This window comes from Meriones unguiculatus, chromosome 1 (genome assembly GCF_030254825.1).
Source record: "Meriones unguiculatus strain TT.TT164.6M chromosome 1, Bangor_MerUng_6.1, whole genome shotgun sequence".
NCBI lineage: Eukaryota > Metazoa > Chordata > Mammalia > Rodentia > Muridae > Meriones > Meriones unguiculatus.
This window is the reverse complement of record NC_083349.1, coordinates 29,963,799-29,987,214: the sequence shown is the minus strand read 5'-3', so window position 1 is coordinate 29,987,214 and position 23,416 is coordinate 29,963,799. Positions and strand designations below refer to the sequence as shown.

At 42.0% G+C, this 23,416-nt stretch overlaps 1 protein-coding gene and 1 long non-coding RNA gene across 4 annotated transcripts in view; one reads left to right on the top strand and one right to left on the bottom strand.

Annotated features, from left to right (window-relative positions):
- Positions 1 to 13: 13 nt before the first annotated feature.
- LOC110565433 (uncharacterized) lies at positions 14 to 15,127 on the top strand. The gene is made up of 4 exons (XR_002477399.2): positions 14 to 260; positions 13,098 to 13,216; positions 13,746 to 13,822; positions 14,297 to 15,127. It is a non-coding gene; the product is annotated as an uncharacterized LOC110565433 (long non-coding RNA).
- A 6,450-nt stretch (positions 15,128 to 21,577) lies between these two features.
- The window catches only part of Patl1 (PAT1 homolog 1, processing body mRNA decay factor), a 30,849-nt gene continuing 29,010 nt past the window's right edge, over positions 21,578 to 23,416 (bottom strand). For all 3 annotated transcript variants that reach the window (XM_021663124.2, XM_021663123.2, XM_060386885.1), the window contains one exon: positions 21,578 to 23,183. In XM_021663124.2, coding sequence (XP_021518799.1) covers positions 23,162 to 23,183 — 22 coding nt within the window. In that variant the 3' untranslated portion in view covers positions 21,578 to 23,161. The remainder of the gene's footprint in view (positions 23,184 to 23,416) is intronic.

Here is a 23,416-nt window from a genome sequence, read left to right as displayed (position 1 = left end):
ATTGGCGCAAAGAAAAGCCAATCAGGCGGGTCTGCAAAACCATTGGTGCATTCCTGAGGTCCGAGGACCGTAGAATGCAGAGCGCCCGGCCGGTGTGGCCTTCGATTGGCTAGTACTCCCGTCAGTCATTTCAGTTTATGCTTCTGTCATTGCCACGTCACCCCCGCCCATCGCTCTGCCCTTCATCCTTTTCCGCCCTTACGGATTGGTGGTCGGTATCAGCTGCTCAAGCCTTTCTACCAATTACTGAACGCGCCGAGGTAAATGGAGAAGAGTCGTTCCTTCACATCCTCATTCTTATTTTTTATTAGCTGACATCTATGTCTTTCACAGGTCGATAGAGAGGCGGGGCTACGACTGGAGAGGATTGGTTCTAAAAATTGTCAGTGAAAGCTGGGGCAGGGCGAGATAGCAAATAAACTCCTGGATGTACGAGTGGGCCGTACCCGCCTGTTGGCAGCTTTCAAGAGGCGGTGGACCTCTCTAAATACTCTTTGATGTGGGAGTATTGTGGAATTCCCTTCTGAATTAAGACGTGCAGATGGTTTTGATAGAGATGGATGGTTCCTGGGCCCTCCCAGGGATTCCCTTCTTGTGTCCTGCTTCTTGAAGAACCACGGGAGAGCTTCCTCGGCCTCATCCTGGACCCACAACGCCCCCAACCACCACCCCACTCCCCTTCCTGCTTTACCCCCTGTTCTTCATTCTAGATTGTCATACGTTTCTACTAATTCTGACCATCTAGTTGCCGACCAAGTTTCCGGGGAGAATAGATTGGCAAAGACCTACCTACCTTTCTATCTCCTTTCCAGATGTAAAGGCCCTTGTTAGGTTTAGTGTGGTGGAAACACAAATAATTCGCTTGTTTGTTGTTGGGTTGTTGTTTTGTACTGGGTGTTGAATGGTTAGATTTGGTCAGTTTAATTACAGCTTGTGTAGGGGATCACAAATTCACTAACTAGTGCAGCAACGGGCTGTTGTAAACTATTATTACTAAAATAGCCAAAACCTGTACTTTGGGAATCCAACACCTATTATAGTTTAGCAGTTTGAGCTGGCAGTAGGAATAGGATATAACTTTTATTTATTAATATCTTCTAATTGTGTGTGTGTGTGTGTGTGTGTGTGTGTGTGTGTGTGCACCTGTTTGCAGGTACTTGTGGATGCCAGAAGAGGGCAGGAGAGCCTCTGGAGTTAGTTTTCATCAGTGAGACAGAATATATGCGAAACTTTTTTTTTTTCCAAGACAGGGTTTCTCTGTGTAGCATTGGCTGTCCCGGACTCACTCTGTAGACCAGGCTGGCCTTCAGCTCACAGATATCTGCCTGCCTCCGCCTCCCCAAGTGCTTGGGATTACAGGTGTGGGCCACCATACTCGGCCCTGAGAAATTATTTAAGCTAAGAAGAACCATAGCTGTTGCCATCTCCCTTTGTTGCACTAGTTTTTAAACTCTATTTTATTTGGGGTATTTAAGCTTCCACCTCCCTTCCACCAACCCTTAAACTCTAGGTAATAGAGAGGAGGTTAGTGGGGAGAAGGAGATCCCCCCCTTTTTACTTCTCCTGGATGTTAAGGATTAATGGGTTCCTTGGAGGCTATTCCAGTCTCCAGCAATAGCAAGCACAGTAAGCAGTCTCCGCCATCTATCTCCTCCAAGCTGCTGCACTGCGAAGTGTCTATCCCATGTCTCTCCAAACCGGCAACCATCCTTCTCTGGTCTCTCCAAACTGCCACTCCTCTTTTGGGCTCTTGTATTTACATCCCTCAGAGTCCTAGATAACTCTCCTCTCTGTGCTGCTGAGGCAGGCTGTGACCAGCTGGCAAAGACCACACCCCACAGGAGACAGTTATCAGCTGTGGACAAACTAAAGCCCAAACTAAAATCCCACACTTGGGATTAAACAAAAACATGTTTACATAACATAACTGAGTTTTTAAAGAAACCAAAACTTCCATTACATCCCTTCTTCAGGACACAGACTTTCCCTATGATATTGTCTTGGGTGTCAGTCAAGTACCAGAGAAAAACAACTTGAAGAAGAGGACATTAATTTGGAGGATCATAGTTTTAGAACTCTCAGGTGTCATGGCAATGCGGGAGGGGCAGCTCAGCTAGTGGTCACAAGGGAGGAAGGGGAGAAAGTAGGCCTATAGCATGAGGGCTTTCTTTCCTTTTCTCTTCCTTCAGTCTCTGCAGTCTGTGGAATGCTGCCATCCACACTGAAGAAGAGGTTGCCTTCACCCCTTAGTTATCCCTCTCTGCAGATGCCCTCATAGACACACCCAAAAGGTGTGCTTCACTGATCTATTTGTCTATCAATCCAATCGAGTTGACAATCTAGATTAACCTGGTGACTCAGGGGTTAAGAGGGTAAGATCACATACTGTTCTTTAAAAAAAAAAAATTAAGGACTTAATTACTTATTATATATACAATGCTCTGTCTGCATATATACCTACACTCTAGAAGAGGGCACCGGATCTCACTATAGATGGTTGTGAGCCACCATGTGTTGTTGACTGGAAATTGAACTCAGGTACTCTGGAAGAGCAGCCTTTGCTTTTTTGTTTTTTTAGATTCATTTATTATTAATACAGCATTCTGCCTGCACACCAGAAAAGGACACCAGATCTCACTACTCTCTATCACTACAGATGGTTGTGAGCCACCACATGGTTGCTGGAAGACCTCTGGAAGAACAGTGAGTGTTCTTAACCTCAGAGGCATCTCTCCAGCCTTCATGTACTGTTCTTACAGAGGACCAGAGTTCTATTCCTTGCTCTTGCATCAAGCAGCTCACAACTGCCTATAACTCCACTTTCATAGGTATCCAAGCCCTCTGGCCTCCAAGGGAACTCATATATTAATATTAACGTGTACAAACAGACACAATTCAAAATAAATTTAAAAAATATTTTGAGACTGGATTTCTTTGTAGAGCTTCCACTGTCCTGGAACTCACTCCGAGGACCAGGCTGGTCTCAAATTTGTAGAGACCCACCTGCCTCCTGCCTCCTGAGTGCTGGGACTAAAGGCATGCACCACCACCATTTCTTAAAATATTTTTTAAACATATAACCATTCCATCTTGTCTTATAAAAATCTATGTTTTAGACATTATAGGGTACTTCCCACTAAGGTACCATTCATTCCTACATTATCCTTGATTTCCTCACAATACTACTATGTTAACCCACTGAACAATATTAATTGTGCATATGTTATCAACTTGAAGCATCAGCCATGTGCAGAGAACAGCAGAGTAAATATGCAAATAGACCAGCTTCTCATGAAGGGTGAAAGATCTGAGGATCAAATGCATACTCAATATGGAACACACACGAATGAACATACACAGTATTTGTACAGAGAAAAGATTTATAATAATTATACACATACACAAACCTATGGAGGGCAACTGAGTTATTATGAAAGGGAGTATAGTGTGACTAAAGATAGTAAAAGGTGCAACTTATTTCAAAGAAGAATAAAAGTTTTTAAACTATACTTGACTGTTGAAGAGGAGTTAGGAAATAACGGAGACAGTCATTTATGTGAAAGTGTCTAGGGAAGAAAAAAAGACAGCAGCCAAGATGGAGACAGAACCTGGAGCAAAGAGATCTGAAGGACTTCTCGTGACCTTTGGATTTCATTCTTAGTGCATGGGGGATCAATTGAAGCGAGTGGCCTCCACTTTTGTTTAAAAATTACCATCGGCTAGGCTGAAGATGTAGCACACTTGAAAGAGGGACCACCTAGCATGTACAAAGTCCTGGGCTCAGTCCCCAGTAATCCATAAACTGAGCAGGGCGGCACACATCTGTAATTCCAGAAGACAGCACTTGAGAGGAGGAGACAGGAGGTTCAAAAGTTTAAGATAGCCAGGCTCAGTGGCAAACACCTGTAATCCCAGGGAGGCAGAGGCAAGCAGATCTCTGTGAGTTCGAGGTCAGCCTGATCTACATAACAAGTCCAGGACAGCCAGGGCTACACAGAGAAATCCTGTCTCTGAAAAAGAGAGAGAATTTAAGGTAATCTCCAGGTCATCTTGTGCTTCACCATACCCTGCCTGAAAACAAAACAAAATAAAAACAAAAAACAGAAACTGGTGACTTCACTGAATATTATGGCAACAGATATAGGAAGACATTGACGATTCCTAAGCATTTTGGAGTTAGGATTGGTGCATCTCAGTCAATGTGTGTGAATACAAATATTTGAAATTACTGTTTAGTGTTCCTATGGAGTCCTGAGCTCATCTGTGTAGTCAGTCAGTCACCAAACCCTTTGTGATCTGTGCAGCCCTTTTCTTTATGGGTCTAGGACACTTGAGCTCTATGCCTACCTTCAATGAGTCTGTTTGCCTTCAGCCCTTCTCCTAGGATGCATTGCACAAAATCTTCCACGGGAGGTTTTCCTAATGTAGTCTCTTCATCCAGAATTATTCTCTTCTTTCTATCTTTCTTTCTTTCTTTCTTTCTTTCTTTCTTTCTTTCTTTCTTTCTTTCTTTCTTTCTTTCTTCATCTTCTTCTCCTTCTCCTTCTCCTTCTCCTTCCTTCCTTCCTTCCTTTCTTTCTTTTCTTTTTTTTTGAGACAAGTTCTCACTATGCAAGACCAGGTTAGCCTCAAACTAATAGAGATCAGAATTCCTTTGCCTCCTGAGTACTGCAATTAAAGATATGTGCCATCACACCTGGCCTCCATCCAGGATTCTCAAAGGCCTCCTTGGTCTGGAGGTTTAAAATCCAACAATTTTGCTAGGTTTTAACCTTTCTTTAGGATCTCAGTTCTCACCATTCAGCCTGTTTCAGTTTACCTACCAAATGCCAGTACTTTGGACATTTATATACACATGACTTTTTTTTTTTAAGCGAACGTTCCTTTTACATACACATCTGGTTTTTTGTTTTGTTTGTTTGTTTGAGACAAGGTTTTTCTATGTAACCTTGGTTGTCCTGGAACTCACTCTGTAGACCAGGCAAGCCTTAAGTGCACAGAGATACACTTGCCTCTGCCTCCTGAGTCCTGGGATTACAGGTCCGCACCACCATGCCTGGCTGGAAAAGTGTACATGTTTTAGCAATTAGGAATAAAATGGATACAAAGAAAGATCTGTGTGCATATTTTTTTCTTTCTTTTTAAGTTTGTTTTCTGTTAATATATAAAGAAGTAGGTTTCATTAAGACACTTTCATTTGTGTGTGTGAGAGAGAATGTGCACATGTGTATATGTGGGTGTAGGTATGGATGCATGTACATCCGTGCTCATGGAAGCCAGAGGCCAACCTTGGGTGGTGTTTCTCCAGAGCTCTGCGCCTTGTTTTCAGTTACATGGCCTCTCATTGTGCCGATCCGGCTACCCGGGTGGCCAGTGAGTCCTGTGGATCCATTTATCTCTGCCTCCCCAGCACTGAGATGAAAATGTGCACCGCCAAATCCAACTTTCTTTATAAGGGTTCTGGGCTGTTGTTTTTCTTTGTTTTTTGTTTTTCTCAAAGCAAAGCCCTTTACTGATTATCACTCCAGTTCTCATTATAGAATTTCCCCTCAAATACTTTGTTCCTAATTATTCCCTCCTCCTCTCTGGCTGGTCCCTTCCTCCCCTCCAAATAGTTCCTGATTCTGCTCTCCTATAATGTATATTCCACTGCTTTCTACTCTTTTTCCTTTATTCTGAGCATACAAGTTTTTATATAAACATTCTTCCTGCTTACCAGATTAAACTTTTAAACTTGTTTTTCATTATGCATGTTGGCAATGGCTCTATGAGCCAGCTTTTACCATGTGATATTTTGCTAATGGTACAGATGTTTGTGGTGGTGTAAACCTTATTAGTGTAATGCATTGTGGGAATTGGGTATCTTAATTTTACCCTTACTTTATTTGCATAGTCATACAACACATGTATATTGGGGAAGGTAATATGTTTTTTATTTCAGTCATTAATTGATTGATTTTGTGTATATGTTTTCAGTCAAAGTATTCAATTATATGTATAGCTCTGGATACTGGCTTTGAACTGACAGAGAGCCACCTGCCTGCCATTATAGGCTTGTGCTACCATGCCCCAACAACCTGATTTTGAGGGACAGCAGGAGTCTCTTTGTAAAAACAAATGTAAAGTAATTTGAGTTTGTCTTAGACTGAATTCCCCCAAGGCTTTACTGGGGAGCACTCCCTTCTGGGTAGAAATTAAAGCAGAGGGAAGGTCAGAGGCAAAAGAGCCATAATGCAATGGCAACAGAGGCCCTCAAGCACATTAATATCTGGGATGGAGTCAGTTTACTGAGGTGTTCTGTCTTGAGAGTAGATAGGGCTCAGCCTTTTCCCTACAGATTGTCAAGGGAATGGTGTAAAATAATGGTAGAGTTTTTCATTTATCCATTCCAGCTCCCAAATAATGACAGCAAAGACCTATTAGATTTATTAATAAGCTTTAAAGCACCACAGCTGGGCAGATACTGATCTGTTCTGACCTATCTACACTAGCCTGGCTACTTCCCAGCCACATGCCCTATGTTACTTGCCATCTTAGTCTCATCATGGCAATTCCTGCTCCATCTGCCTGTCCTCATGGTGAATTCCTCCTGGTGACCTTCTTCTTACTCTCCTTTTCTCTCCCTGGTCCCTAATTGAGACTCCCCACCCCCAACTGGGATTAGAAGTCCTGCCTCCTGTCCTCTCTTGCCCAGCTACAGGCTGATCAGCTTCTTTATTAACCAATCAGAGATGATGGAGATCAATTTTTACACAACATTGAGATAGGAGATTCTTTATAGAAATGACAATGCCCACACCTGGACTGCAACCAGAACTCAGGACACAGAAATCAGCATGTGAATACACTGTGCACAAGACCCTCTCCCAACAGATGGGCAGTCCTGAGAGGCATAGTCAGCTGTGAGCCATCGGCCACCAACACTTACAGCTGAGGACAGTGCTGAGTCATAAGGTGGGCACCTAGGAGGCCTCTCCAGAGTATCCCATATTTCATAAGTATGTGCCCTCTCAGGTCAAGACTTTTTTAGTTCATATAACCTACATAAAAGACCCTGGTAGAAGCTGCACTTGGTGTTATGGTATATAGTGATGATTCTGCAGGGGTGGGGGGAACTTCATGGCGGGCCCATGCCAAGGTGTGGCCCCTAAGGAATTATACCACACAACAGATCCGGAATAAAGGAAGTGTAGTGAGGGGAAAGGGAGGGAAAGGACCATGAGGGCAGAGAGAGTGCAGGGAGGGAGAGAAAGGGGCCCCACCCAGGTTGGGGGATGGGAGGGAAAGAACGTGGGGACGGAGGGAAGCTGAAACATACCACACACATACACACACACACACAGAGAGAGAGAGACAGAGAAGGAAGCTAAAACAGAGAGAGCTGGGGATGGCTGGCAGTCCTTTTATGGCTGCGTACACCCGTCACACCTGGGGGTGGCAGCGGCAGATAATAACTTAAGTTGTTGCGAGGGCCCTGAGGGCAGGCCAGCAGACTGGCCTGTACCTCACACTATGTTTCTTGCCAGAGGGACACTACCCATTCTTGCTTTCCCTTTGCGATTCCTAAAGTCTACCACTTCCAGGTACTGTACTCAGAGTGTGAAAGAGCTCGGAGAACGAGTTCTATTTTCGTGATCTCTGGGGACAGGTCTAATTTGCTTTGCTTGCTGTCTAACTTTTCCTGGAGCAAGTCTTGGAGCCTTCTAACCTTCCTCTTTCACTCAAGTCTGGGCAACAGAATGATGTAATTCACTGAAACTAGGGAGACACAGAATGAATGTGTCAGAACAGATCCTTTGACAGAGTCCCAAGGGAAGTAACAGGCCTTCTGCTTTTGAATCATTAGGTGCAAGATCTACATTTGGTGTGTTTTGTGTCTAGCCACGTGGGGAATTATTATTGTGTGTTTTTTAAATAAGGAAAGTTTTACACGTCCCTCACGGGAGGCACTATTCACCTGCTTACTCATTTAGTCACAGTGTCCCAGGGCCTTGATCACCTGGCCTCAAGTCCTGTTTTTGCTAAGTAAATTCAATCTTCAGCTGTTTATATATAATGGCTCAACAATTTTCTGACCACCATCTTAATAACTGTTTCTTAAGGATTTGGGAAAAGATTAAATGAAAGCACAGGAAATATGCCTGAATATACGGTACTAAATGCTAACTGTAATTATTAATTATGCAAGAAAGTCATTTGAGTCCAACACATCTAACCCAAGCTGTGGTTTGGATTTAAAGTGTTTCTCCCACAGGCTCTTATGCTGAAGGATTGGTCCCTTGCTAGTGGCCATGTTAAGAGGTGATAGGATGACAGGACGTTAGCCGCCTCAAAGATTCATCCATTTATAAAGTCAAAGCTGAATGGGCTATCAGGAGATGGGGCCTGGTTAGAAGAAGTGGGTTTATGGCCTGGAGGCCAGCTCTGTAGGGCTGTCTCTGCTCCTGGACTCTCTCTCTGTAACTCTGCTGCCTACTATGAAGGAAAATGCTCCATCCATCACATGCTCCTTGCCCTGATGCTCTGTCTCATCACTCTTGGGCCCAGAAGCAATGGAGCCAAGTGAGCATGGACTAAACCCTGAGACCAAAATCAGCCCTTCATCCTTAAGTTGTTGTTGTTTAAAATTTTTATTTATTCTTATTTATGTGCATGGACATGCTTGCCTGCTGCCCTGTATGCACCACATACAAGCTGTGTCTGTGGAGGCCAGTAAGAGTGTCAGATCCCCTGTAACTTGAGTTACAGGGAGTTGTGAGTTACATGGTTAGGGTGCTGGGAAACACATTCCATCTTTTGAAAGAGCAGCAAGTTATCCTATCACTGAGCCTTCTTTCCACAACCCCCTCCCCACAAGTTGTTTTATTATATATATTCTATCTCAGCAACTAAAAGCTTAGTTTTCATTGAGAGCATCAGACATGCTGCAGGGAAGCTTAGAAACACTTGAAATTTTTTGTTTGTTTGTCGAGACAGTGTTTCTCTGTGTGGAGTCTTGGCTGTCCTGGACTCGCTTTTGTAGACTAGGCTGGCCTCAAACTCACAGCAATCCACCTGCCTTCCAAGTGCTAGGACTAAAGGGCATGCACCACCACTAAAAGTTGATTATTATTCTGTGTAAAATATCTTTATGTATTGTGCCTTTGTGTTTCCACACTGCCCTTACTGCTCTACCTACATTTTTTGAAGAAGAAGAAGAAGACACCTGAGACTCAAACAAGTAAAGTGCCTTGCAAAGGCAGAGCCTGTGTTCAAACTCAGGTGTGACTAGGCATGTCACATATGACCTATGCTTTGTAATCTTTTTTAATTTTTGCCCTTTTTAACTTACAATTTAGTTTCAGAATTTTCTTTTTAAAATTTGTTTTGTTGCATTTATTTATTTATGTGTGTGCATATTCCACAGTTCTTGTAAGAAAGTGAGAAGACAACTTTTGGGAACTGGTTCTTTCTCTCTACCATTTGGGTCCTGGGGTTTGAACTTCAGCCATCAGGCTTAGTGGCAGGAACCTTTATCTGCTTAGCCACCCAACTCACCCTCATTTAAAGAGGGGGGAAGAAAAAAATCCATTCAAACGAGGCCTCATAGGGGCCGGGAATGTGGCTCAGTAGGTAAGGTGCACACCTAGCATGAACAAAGCCCTGGGTTCATCCCCCATTACCATATTAAAAATGGGTGTGATGGCCAGGCACAGTGGTGCACTCCTGTAATTACTGTGCTCTGGGAGGCTGAGACAGGTGGATCTCTGTGTATTCAAGGCCAACCTGGTCTACAAAGCAAGTCCAGGACAGTCTAGGCTACACAGAGAAACCCTGTCTCGAAAAACCTCCCAAAAAGTTTCTCTTAATAGCACTTAAAAAATTCTAACCCAAAAATGCCAGTGGAGGTCCTTTGCAGTGATTGCCTAGGCTTATTTGCAAGTAACAGAAGCCCATTTTACACTGGATCAAATACAACACTTTCACATGCAAAGAAAGAGAAAGGAAAGCAGCTCTGGGTTGTACAGAGACGTACTTTTGTATTTATGGTGGAGGCTCTCTGACATCTTCAGGCACAGCTTCCTCCATCCTGTATTCATTCTGTTAGTAAGATTACCCTTTGCCTAAGGTGGTTACCAGAACTTCAGTTGTTTCTAACTGTGTCATAGGCAGCATGAAAAAAAGGAGTTCAAAAGGCAAAAGCCCCTCTTTCTGCCTCATAGTTGTCTCAACATATAAGTTCCCAGCAACTGACTCAGTTCCATGCCTTCCTGCCTGCTATCAGGCTCTCAGTCATGATGGTCATGGACTCAACCCTCTAGAATTAGAACCAAGACTCCCAAGGCTCAAGGGTCTAAGCGACATCTGAAAAGAACTCAGCACAGTTACAAGAAGTATCATAGTACTTTGGCTTCCATTAAGTCAAATGAACAGGATCCCTTGAAGTCAAGTTGATTGGATACAGCACAATGACCGAAAGTATTTGAACAGTCTTGTGCACACAAGAATCAAGGATGTCATGCAAGGCTTTATCACTGACACTGAAAAGAGACATAATATGCTATGTAAATCTGTTTGTTTGTTTTTGAGACAGGGCTCCTTTGTGTGACAGCCAGTCTGACCTGGAATTTGATTCATAGACTAGGCTGGCCTTGAACTCTCTGAGATCCTCCTGCCTCTGCCTCCTACATCCTGGAATTAAAGATATGCACCATTATGCTTCGCTCAATTTACATAAACTTTTAAAATCAGGAGAAAATTAGTATTTTTGAAGTGCAATTGAAAGAAGAAACTATTGAAGAGAAAAGAGATAGAATAAGAGAGAAAACCAAGTCATTAAGTGTGGGGAAAAAAAAGAAAAGAAAAAGAGAGGCAGGACTTTTGTGGCTGAAAAATTAGACCAGCATTTAACACTGTGATGGGCTCCATACTAAATTTGTTTGTGTCCATGAGAAAAGATGGATGAGGAATGGAAAGCACAGATAGCATTCAGCAAGGAGCTGATGAGGCAAAAGCTGGTAGAGGAGCAGATGTTCACAAGGTTCTTCTGGGAGGAAGACAGATTAAACAAGGAAAAGTGAGAAGCCCAAGAAGTGAGGAGACAGAAAGAGCTGGTGGAAAATACATGCTGAAAGCCCAAGTCATCAGAATCCAGGAGCAAAGGCAGGCTGCACAGTGGATGAAGGAAGAGGAGGCCTGCCTCCTGTAGCACAGTGCACAGCTCAAACCAGAGAACCAACAAGAGAAGCTCCAGAAACAGAAGACAAAATCAGGAAACTCAGAGAATTTTTGCAGCAAGCCTTCAAAGGAAGGCAGAGGCTATGCAGCAGGAGCACAGAGAAGAGGGGGCTGGAAAATGAGACTTGTGGGATGGGCCCTTCAAGGCTTAGAAAAGGAGGCAGATAAAAATAAGCAAACGAGAGGAGGCATGGCAAGAAAACAGAAGATATACCATGAATATCTAATGTAGTGATGAAAGGATGAAACAACTCAGGAGAAAATGAGACAGAATGCTAGAGGATGTGAAGGCAAAGAAGTTGGCTGAGGAGGGTCGGGAGCTAGCATTTAAAGGGGAGTAAGGACGGAACTCATGAATGAGGATGTATGTATAAGGAAACTCAAGTTTAAGAAAAGTGTAAGGAACTGGATTACATCTATTTTATCACTTTACTTTTTAAAAGCTAATTGTTTAGTTTGCATTCAGAATGATGGATTTCACGATGACATTTTAATACATACATATCATTATACTTTGCTCTCATTCACCCTTCCTCCACTGTCTTCCTTTCCTTTGCTCTTCTTCCCTCATGCTTATGCTTTTTTTTTTTTTTTTTTTTTTTTTTTTTTTTTTTTTTTTTTTCCAAAACAGGGTTTCTCTGTATCTCTGTGTAGCCTTGGCTGTCCTGGATTCACTTTGTAGACCAGGCTGGCCTCGAACTCACAGAGATCCACCTGCCTCTGCCTCCCTGAATGCTCGGGTTACGGGCATGTACCACCATGCCTGGCTCTCATGCTTATACTTTAACGACCCAAATGTTTAAGTATGTATTTGTGAAATGCCGTATTAATGGCGAGAGAGGAGGGCTGCCCTTTCAAGGAACACTTTGAGAAGTTTGGGCAGATGTGTTGGACAGTGGTTGTAGCTATAATTGAGTGTTCCTTTCTCTGCTATTCACTGCAGTGATGAACAAGTGATGCCCATCTTTCTTCTCCTTTAAGCACAAACCTACTATCTGTCCATTAGAGAAGTCTAAAACTGCTCAGAAATGTAAATACAAAATATGAAAGTTTATTATAATCACACTTTGTAATCACTGTTTACAGTTTGTATGAATTCTTTCATTGCCTTATTTATTTTTTACAAATATTCTAAAAATTGTTAATGACCAACAACTTGACACCTATGCAATTAGTTTGGTAGGGTTGTTGTAACAAACCATGGGTTTACTGAAATGGAATTTCCCCACTTCACAGTTCAAGAGGCTAGAATCCTAAGATCAAGGTGTCAGCATAGCTGATGTATTCTGAAGTTTCTCTCTTTGGCATTTATATGGTTGCCTGTGTTATTTCTTCCTCTACCCAGTTGACACCAGACCTTGGATTATAGCCCACTCTAATAACCTCCTTTTAATTAATTCCTCTTTGAATACAGCAATATTCTGAAGTACGGGAGGCTAGGACTGGAGATTGTTAGGACTTTAAGTTTGGAGGATATAACTTGGCCAAATCATGAATTCAGTGCACAGGTTGTATGAAAGCTATGAAGCACAATAGCAAAGCCAGCACTAGTCAGTCTGCCACTCAACATAAAAAATCCAGGCAACCAGCTCCCTACAACCTTCTCTCAACCTCACTCACCCGAGCACTGCAAAAACAACCACTGTCCAAATAATTTTCAAAAATTATGCTCTCAAGGATTCAGGGAAAAGGGAAGGCTCATTCGCTGTTGGTGGGATTGTAAACAGATACAGCCACCATGGAAATCTGTGGAGAATTTCCCCAAAGTTAAACAAACATAAATATACCATAAAACCCAGCTATGTCACTCCTTGGCATATGCCCAAAGGATACAACTCTACTCCACAGATCCTTATTTATCATTGTTCTATGCCCAACAGCTAGAGATGGAGACAACCTAGATGCCTACAACTGGACAAATGGATAATGGAAATGCAGTACATATGTGCAGCGGAATACTATTCATCTCTAAAGAAAGATGAAATCATGACTTTTGCAGGTAAATCGATGGGATTAGAAAATATATTGTATGAGGTAACCCAGACCGGGAAAGACAAATGTTGCATGTTCTCTGTTATTGGAGGCTCCTACTCCAAATCTTCAGGTGTGAATACCTGCCTATGGTTAACTATAGAAACTAGGAAAGGGAAATGGGACCATTTCCATGTTAGGGGGTTGGGAGGGCAATAGAGAGGGCAATAGCAGGGTACAAGTGATCTGATAGGGGCAGTGGGAAAAGGGGGGCTCCTTAGGGAAGGAAAAAGGAGGTAAATACAGCAGAAGGGAAATGGGTAAAGTCAGTGTGGTTATCTGACAAGGCCACAAAGCGTACTATTAACTGTTTACCTAAAAAGACCCTATAATACATCTAATTCTGTGTATACATATTCATATATAATTTTTATGAACTTTTCTCATTTGGTCTAATGATACTTTTTTCAAGAGCCAAAGACCACCTAACAAAAAACTCCAGTACCAAACATGAGATGCTTTCTTTTGATTTTTTTTTTTTTTTTTTTTTTGCCAAGGCTGTCCAAGAGACCCAAAAATATTACAAACTATTTCTATTGCCACTGGTTATCTCCTGGAGGGGGAAAGTAAGTAGGTAAGTCCCTGCTGAAGACATCATACACTTCAGACACAGGGCCCAGAAACCTCTGAGCTGGAACTGATATGAATTCCCCTCCCTGTGAACTATCTTTCATGGTACTAGAAGGTGCCATTCAACCTTCCAAGGGAGGCCAGCAACCAACAGTCCTACCCAGATATGATGTCCAGAACCACATCAACAAACAGCAAAGCACAATAGCCTGGCTGGTGCAGTAGTGGCACACATACCCCAGCAGACACCAGCAGCTAACTGGTTTTAAAACCTGCTCAACAAGAGGGGCACCAAAGCTGGCACTAGAAACCTAGCTGACTATTTAGTGCTAGCAAAGTCCATGGTTATTAGAAGAGGATCTACAACTAATTTACTAAACCAGCATATTCCCCAACAACAATCTATAAACATTTGTCCTAATACTCACCGATAAGTGTAGCCTTCGCCCCTCATCAAGGAAACTTCTCTTTGCAACAGATGGAGACCACTACAGGAAACTACAATGGAAGTAAAGAGTTGTGGAGCCCCATACCAATGAATGCAACTACAAAACACTCCCACACTTGAGGCTCGGGGAAATTGTGGAAGAGGGGACAGAGAGAATGTAAAAGCTAACAGAGTTTGCTGTGGAATTGTTTATTATACCCATAAAGTCTCACCAACACGACTGCCCAAATGTGAGCTGAACAAGGATGATACCAATGAACATGGCAAAGTAGATGCAGAAAACCCCACAAGGAATCAACCCTACACAAGAACTATAGGCAACTGAGGAAAGCTGGGAGTGAAAGAGGTGGTCCTCTCCAGGGAAGAGCACACCAATTGATTTTTTCCAGTGCTAAATGGTCATCCCTGAAAGCATATATACAAGTAACATTTTATGGAGAAATACAATAGGTTGTATTAGAAATATATACATATATGAAAATATACATATGGATGTAATAACAGTGAAAATAGGATTTTAAGGAGTATGGGTAGGGGTATATGGGAGGGCTTGGAGGGAGGAAAGGGAAAGAAGAGATCTTGTTATTAAATTGTAATCTCAGAAATAAACAACAAAAATTATTCCCTTGGGACCCAGTGGTTAAGAGTTTTTGCTGCTCTTCCCGAGAACCCACATTCAGTTCCAGCACCCACTTAGTCAGCTCACAACCACCCATAACTCCAGCTCCAGGGGTTCTAATGCCCTGTTTTTGTCTCCAGGGGCGCCAACACTTAGGTAGACACATGTGCACATTTATATGCACACACATACACACAGTAAATCTTAATAAAGCAATTTCCTCAATGATTTTACCTTTTTGTTTGTTTGTTTGTTTTGTCTTGTTTTGAGACAGGGTCTCATGTAGCCAAGGCTGGCCTTGAACTCCTGACCCCTTGCCTCTACCTCTCAAGTGCTGAGATTATAGGGAAACATCTTCACAACTGCCTAGTCATTTTGCCTTTTAAAGGTGCAGATTCTGCATCTAGCAGAAGAGGGAAAACAGTGTGAGATTTTTATAAGGGACTCTGTTGTTATGGGTGTGACTGCCCCAATAAAACTTATGTTCAAGTTCAGCCACCCATGTGAGGTGATTAAGAGGCTGTGTGTGGGATCTTTAAGAGGTAATTAGGTTATAGGGTCTCCACTCTCATGAAGAAATTAATAAAGTGCCATAAAAGTGGGTTAGTTATCAGGAGAGCTTGTTGTACAGTGGGTCAGTTGCTCTGTTCCTCAGTTCTGCACACTCAGCTTCCTCTAACTCTTCCACCACGCACGGAGCAGCACATGGCCCTCAGCCAGAACTGAGCAGATTCTGGGGCCATGCTCTTGGACTCCCAGCAAAATGGACCAAAATAAATCTCTTTTCATTAGAATTTTGTTATAGTAACAAAAAAGAGCCAAGACAGTTGTCTTCTCTGGTCTAGTTCTACTCCTGTGCAGTGGTGATTTCTAAAGATGGATATCAGGTATTTTTATTTTATTTTGTTCTTAGAAACACTGTCTTTCTAATGCAGTGAGACTGGATTCCTCCCCAGCTTTTGTCATCTATTCTGCTCACTTTCTAATGCTTGTCATATGGGCCCACTCCCCTTACTCCGATGATGTTGACCTTCAGTGGTTTCTTTCTTCCTTTTGGATTTATCTTATGTGTATGACTGTTTAGCCTGCACTATTTACATGCCTGGTGCCTGCAGGTCTCAGAAGAAGCCACTGGATCCCCTGGAACTGTAGTTATGGGTGGTTGTAAGCCAGCATGTGGACACTGGTAACCGACTCCTGGACCTCTTCAAGAACAGTCAGTGCTCTTAACCACTGAGCTATGTCCCCAGCTCTTCCTAGTGGTTTTTCAAACCTTATTATTATTATTTTTTAAATGTTCTCTCATATTGCATTCCTAATGCAGTTTCCCTTCCTTTCTCCCCTTCCAATCCCTCCTGTCAGCCCCCACCCCCATCCACTCCTCCTGTTACTCTTCAGAGAATGGCAGGCGTCCCATGGATATCAACCGAACATGACGTATCAACCCAGTAGGAGAAAAAGGGTCCCAGAAGCAGTCAGAAGAGCTAGAGATAGCCCCATGCCCCCATTTCCGCTCCTACTGTTTGGAGTCACACAAGAAGATCAAGGTACACAACCAAAACATTCATGCAGAGGGCCTAGGTCAGACCCATGCAGGCTCCCTGATTGTCGGTTCAGTCTCTGTGAGGCCCTGTGAGTCCTGGTTAGTTGATTCTGTGGGTTTTCTTTGGCGTTTTTGTTTTTTAACAGAGGGCCTCATTCTGTAGCCAGGCTACCCTTCAGCCTCCTGGGATTATAGGCTCGCACCACCACATCTTCTAGTTCCTTGAAGTTCTCATGGTGCTTCTTTTGTGTAGCTGTTCTCTTTTCATTCATATATAGCTTGGAATTCACCCATTTAACACCCCTCCTCCCAGCCACCATGTAAAAACTCTTTCCTCATTTAAAGCCATTACTCTAGCTGCTTCTTTCTAGTACTTATTACTACAAGTATCCACTAGGACTAGAAGCTGTACCAGAACAATAAGGTCTGATTTACATTATCAGATTGTTGCTGACTTGCTGATTAAGTGAGTGACAATGTATTTAGAATCAGGCTTCAGAAAACAGACTTCACATTTTTTTGTATGTTTAAAGGGGTTCTTGGAATACCACTTTTAATCTTGGTTTCATCATAGTACAATCATTTCACAGCCAGAGGTTTTTGATTGTGTGCTATAGGTCAGCCCTGCGCTGGGTTCGGGGGTGAACAAGACAGTTTCTACATTTGTGTAGCTCACATGAGAATACAGTAAGCTACAGAAGGAACAAGCCACTTGTGACCTGAATATTTCACAACATCAATAAAATGGAGGTAAGGAATGCCATTTGCTTCTACTTCCCAGGGTCCAGATCTATAGCACTACACCCATTCTTGTGATTCTAATCTTTATCACAAACCCAGTTCCTTTTTTGGACATTTCTAAGAGGCAACTGCTTAATTTGCCTACTGAAAAGTAAAGATGTAAAAACCCAGTCAGGAAGGCTGTAAATGTTGCCTTCCAGCCTTGCAAACTTCCAGCTGCTTCTACACAAATTTAAATAGCTTTAAGATCTTTCAGCCAGGACACAAATTCCAGTTTTAGCCCTTACCAGCCTGATGGTCTAGAATCCAGACTCTATAGACGGTCATTTTGGTGCAGTACGATTACTGCCATTCTGTTTCAAAAGGCCAGAGAATCAAAATAGAAAAGGGTTGGGGCTAGAGATATGGCTCATATACATGCAGGCAAAACAATCATACAGCATACAAACAAATCTTTTTAACAGGTGTCTTCTTTCTGCATTATAAAATGGCTACAAAAATGTAAAGTAATGTAGGTTTATCCTTGTTTATTCTTCATGGAAAATGATGACAGACAAGAAATATTTGAAGATTAACTTGCAAAAGTTAAATTTTGTACAGTGGACACAAAACCAAAAACAGGCGGCTCTCTGCACTGGTAAAGATGGCCCTGGTATATTAAAGGTAAATGCAAAATGTGTCTAATTTTTATCTTTTGTGCATATTCACGGTGTTATCACTTCAAGAGCAACAAAAGAGTTTCACTTTTTTTTTCTTTTTCTGGAGAATGGGACTTCGGATACTTTTTTCAAAACGTTTCATTTATTTACATTATTTTATTTTTGGACTTTGTCTCTCTGCATAGTTCTGCTCTCCTGGAACTCACTGTGTAGACCAAGCTGGCCTTGAACTCACACAGCTCTTTCCGCCTCTGCCTCCCTAATGCTGGGATTAAAGGTATGCTCCACCACATGTGGCTCAAGTTTATTATTTTTTTTGGGGGGGGGTAGGGGTAGGACTGTTATCAGCATATATTCCACACAGTGGTTGCATTTTCATACATGTGCATCATCTATTTGGATCACACTCCCCCCTTCTACTAATTTCTCTCCTCTTCCCAACTTGACCCCTTTATTGTCATCTGTGTGTGTGTGACTCCATGAATTTCATTAGGGTTCCTTATAAGAGTATGGGTAGGGTTTGTTACGGAAGTACAGACACTTTAGCATTGACTACACCACTGAAATAAGTGTACCCCCCATCAACCACTAACTGCACATAAAACCTCAGGGGGTGTGGACCCCCATGATCCGCACCCTTCCGTAACAAGGGTGTTGATCTGTCTAACGTGGCACAGGTAATCAGAGATGCCGTGAGTTTAAGAGTATAATAGCGATATAATTCCTGAAAGTCAGTATTTTAACCTTTTTCCTCCCACTTATCTTTTACATTCTTCCCACCCCTTCTTCCAATAGAGCCCTGATTGATGGACGGCATTAATGGACATTCAACAGTCATTTACTCTCAGTACTTTGACTTATCTCTGGTCACCAATGACCACTGCTAAACACAAGTTTCTCTGACCAAAGATGACAGCAGTACTTACTTATGGGTATAGACACATAGTTAGAAGGCAACTTGATGGACACATCAGACCTATTAGCAAGACAACAGTAGTAGTTTCCTGACTTAGGCTTATGACCTCTCTCGTCATGAACCTTTGAGTGGGTTTTCAATATCAGATGTGAATGCTCAACTGTGGTGAGATCAATTCCAAGCAAAAAAAAAAAAAAAAAAAAAAAAAAAAAAAAAAAGGTTGGTTAACTCCGTAACACACTTGCCAGGATTGTACCAATGGATTCAGCTTGCCTAGCTGGTCTGTATTGTAGCTAGGGGTTCACAGCTGAGTAAGACTACTGATGACAGTTTTCAGCAGCTTACACAAACAACATCTCCCAGCACTGTGAGATCTAACCAACACAGGAAAATTCCAGGTTGATTTCTTTATGTCTTGAGACCTAATCACCTTCAGAAAAAGGGTCTTATTACCTAGTTCTGGTTGGCAACCAACAACAGTGGCAAGAGATTTTGGGGGGGGGACTCTCAAAAACTCCCTTACCAGCGGCTAATGAGGGAGCCCACTCTTGGTACTGGGATTTTCATTTAGTAACCTATAACTTTTAGATGTGATTGGCTTAGCAAGTATCAGATGCTTTTGTTATTTTTCCCTTTTGAGACAGGGTCTAATGTATCCCAGGCTGGCCATGAACTCATTCTGCTACTGAGAATGACACTGAACTCCTGACCTTCTTGCCACACATGCCATGTGCTGGGTGTGCCCAGTTCTATGCAGTTCTAGGGATCAACCCCAGGGATTTGTGTGGGTTAGGCTAAGAGCATCTCCAGCTCTTGTTCTACAGACTGATACAATCTAAGCAATTTTAAAGATGTTACATTTGCAATTGAAAAAAAAAAAAAAGAAAAAAGAAAAATCAGCCACACACTGCTCATCACTTAATTCTCTTCTCCACACTTTGGAGACCTCAAGTCCAATTTGGTTAGTATCACTTTGGAGAACAAACTCAGCTAAATTGGGAGCTTGGAGTCACGGTGAATAATGAGCAAACTCCTCTGAACAGCCTTCCATATGACACTGCAAACCAAAAAGGTAGAGGCAATCATGACACCTGCAAGCTATTCATAACTGACTCTAATGCAAGAGGGAAAAAGAGTCAAAATAATGCTATTAGATCATTTTAAAATGCTGAATTGTCAGATTAAAGCCTTGCTTGCTGAAATCCTACACACTCGTTTCTCAGAGATCACAATGCCAATCTAGCCAAGCATAGCTAGGAGAGGAAAAGCATAGATCTTTTACCTTCCCACACAGTAGACCTCACAATCCTCCTAAAGTAGAAGACTATAAAATTCATAAGCCATGTCTTGGTCTTCCTAATGTTTGAGAAGGCTATTTTAGTGATTCAATAGCTATAGTTTTGGCTAAAAAAAAAAATATAAAAAAAAATTAGGTAGATATGGAAGCTTACTATGTACCTCTAGCTTGGGCTTATTAAGGTGGGCCTTTAGTCTTTCAGGTGTCCTTTTCCCATATAGCAATTTTTTCTGGGGCTGAAGAGATGGCCCAGACTTAGCAGTACTTTCTCATTCAGGACTTCGATTCAGTTCATAGCACCCAAATTGGTGGCTCACAATCATCTCAACTCCATTTCCAGGGTATATGTCACTTATATGTGGGCCTGTTTCCTGCAGAGGCCTATTAGATCTAACAGCAGGCCTCTGCAGGCCCACATATGGTTGTACACACTTGCAGGTAAAACTCATCATTATCTTGATGTCAGTTTTTAGCTTAAAATAATTTCCTACATTCATTACTTCTAGGTTTAAAAAACACTTTTAAGGTACCTAGAACATTTTCTGGGTTTTTACCATTAGCCAACTTAGGGCCTCAAGCAAGACCTGGTTCCTCCTAGAGCTTATTTTCAGGTCTCTAAATTATGAAGTGTTGCACAGTATGTTCTTTTGGGTCCTCTAAACGGATGTGGATCTTTCCCAACATCAGCCAACTAACAACAGGGTTTATGCTTAGGTTTAGAAAACATCTCTCATTGTATACTCACTCCTCTTAACAGTAACATCTCATACTAGTACTCTGCTCTTGCATCCAACTTTCCACTGTTCTTTTTTTAAAAAAAAAAAAAAGTGTATGTATGAATGCTTTGTATGTATAAATGCACCATACCTTTTTGTCCACAAAAACCAGAAAGGACATCAGATCCTGTGGAACTGGGAATTGAACTTGGGTCCCCTCAAAAAACAAAAACAAAGCAGTAACTGCTCTTAACCATTAAACCATCTCTCCACTCCTTGTCCTCCTCTCATTTTCTGTACTAGTTTGCTGAATCTTCATCTTGTTCACTTCAAGAGTAAAAATAAGTAATCCTCCTGCTTCATATTCCTGCTATAATTACAGGTATGTACTTAGCAAGATGGTTGTGTATTTATTTATTATGTATACAGTGTTCTGCCTGTGTGCATGCCTGTGTATCAGAAGAGGACACCAGATCTCATTATAGATGGTCATGAACCACCATGTGGTTGCTGGGAATTGAACTCAAGACCTCCGGAAGAGCACCCAATGCTCTTAACCTCTGAGCCATCTCTCCAGCTCAAGATGGGCTACAAGGCTAGAGCTAAGAGAAATACAAACCATGAAGGCAGCTAAATGCTTAAGGGAGTTACCTAAGTCTCTTTAAAGCAAGGAGAAATGGGCTTCTGTTTAGAAACAAGTGAATTTATTCAGGGCAAGGTGTCATTTCCCCCAAATCAAGTCTGGCTAATGAATCCAAGTATGATGGAAAACTCATTAAAAACAAAATCAGAAACAAAAGGGTATAAATGCAAGCACACATTTTCAAGTATACAATTTGTTTTTATTTACAATACCCTATAAAAATGTAAATTTAGAAACTTTTATTTTTATTAATTAGAACTGAACAAAAAGCACAATAAGGAAGAAAAAATAATCAAGTGTTTACTTGATCAGGTGTGAAGGGAAGGTAGGAAAGGCTCAGTGGAGACAGTCAGTAGATGGCAGAGGGAAGCTAGGGACTGTCACTGGGGAAGCAGACGGTGGAGCCTGAGGTCACAGAATGAGAAAGAAATGGAGATGAGAACAAAGACAGGTGGTTGTAACGGAGGGCTTTACATGTATGTGCAAAACATTTATTCTCTTTAGATATCATAGCCTGTCCCCGACTACATTCAAAAGGGTGAGAACAGCAGAAAGTAGGATCAGGATGGGGATATAAAATAAATTCAATTTAGTTTTTTCCAGAACTGCAACCACTAGGGAGCAGAGTCCTTTATCCTGGTGATTGCTTAAGGGAAGAAAGCTGAGTGAAAGCCAGGCCCCAGCTGCCCATGGATGGGACTCGGGTGAGACTCAGCAGCCAGGACAGCAGGTCTGCTCCAGGGCAAAGGAGACTGAGGAGCAGCACAGCCCAAGCCTAACAGCCATGGCTACATTTGTAGGTTTCAACCCAAGACACTAAAGAAAAATGGGGAAGAGAAGCAGAGGCATGGCTTACAGAAGTCACGTCAGGAAGACAGTGCAGGTGCGCAAAAGCTACGCTGCAGAAGCAGGCTCTACATGAGGCTCATCTTGGGTACTCTTGAATGCACTTGAGGGGACAGACTCAAGCACGCTGTAGTCATCACAGGAAAGGCTTAACCGTGTGTGTGCTGTTTCCATTATGGTGGTCAGGAACAAAGGAAATACAGGTAGGGAGAAAGAAAGTCCTTTCATCCTAGAGCTGGGCATTAGCCAATTAACATGTTTGATTTAATGTAATGTGCTGTGTACCCTGTATTTATATATTAAAAAAGTAGAATCCACGAAATTACAAGATGGAACAGAAACAGACTAAAAATTTATCAGCTGGTTTATTTTTAGAGGTATATGTCAATTAAATATTTTTCAAACTAAAACTCATTATTTAAGGACCCTCTGGAGACCACATGAATGTATGTGTAGGTGTGTATATTTACCTATTATCTTGACTTCTATTTAATTTTGGCTCTCCTATAGTCATATTAATAAGGGAAGATGAAAAAAAGACTCAAAGGGGGGAGGAGCCCTTTGGTCAACTACAACCTACTTTGAATTGTAATAGTGGTGATGGGATAAAGGGACATTATATTTGTGTCTCTAGGGCAAATAAAATGCAAAATTGAGAGGAATTGAGTAAAAGTAGGACATGCAAAAGTGTAACACAGAAGATAAAAGAAACCAGCAGAAGTATCACCCAGCAGAAATATCAGAGCAGCGGGAAAATACCTGGCATTCAGAGCTAACCTCTAAAAACAGGAATCACTCCCACAGGACTTGCTTTGGGCCATAAGCTACCTCCCTCCCTCATTAAAAACACTCCATTGGTGATGGCAGCAGTGCAGGTGGCAGCCAAAAGGAGGTACAGGACACACTGGAGATCTTTTATCGTATCCCCTGAACCAGCCTAAGGATATGAAGAGAAAGATGACTTATTTGTATAAATAAGTTAAAACAGGATTAATCTTTTGTATTCAACTTATATCTTTATAAGAATTTTCATAATTCAAGAGCCTAGATGCTTCTGTCCTCTCAGCTTTTAAGGTTTTCTGAGATACTGCTGCACAATGCAGTGATTTGTTTTAGCACACACACAAATACTTAATGGATGTCTCAATCTCTTACTCCCATTCAGCGTCA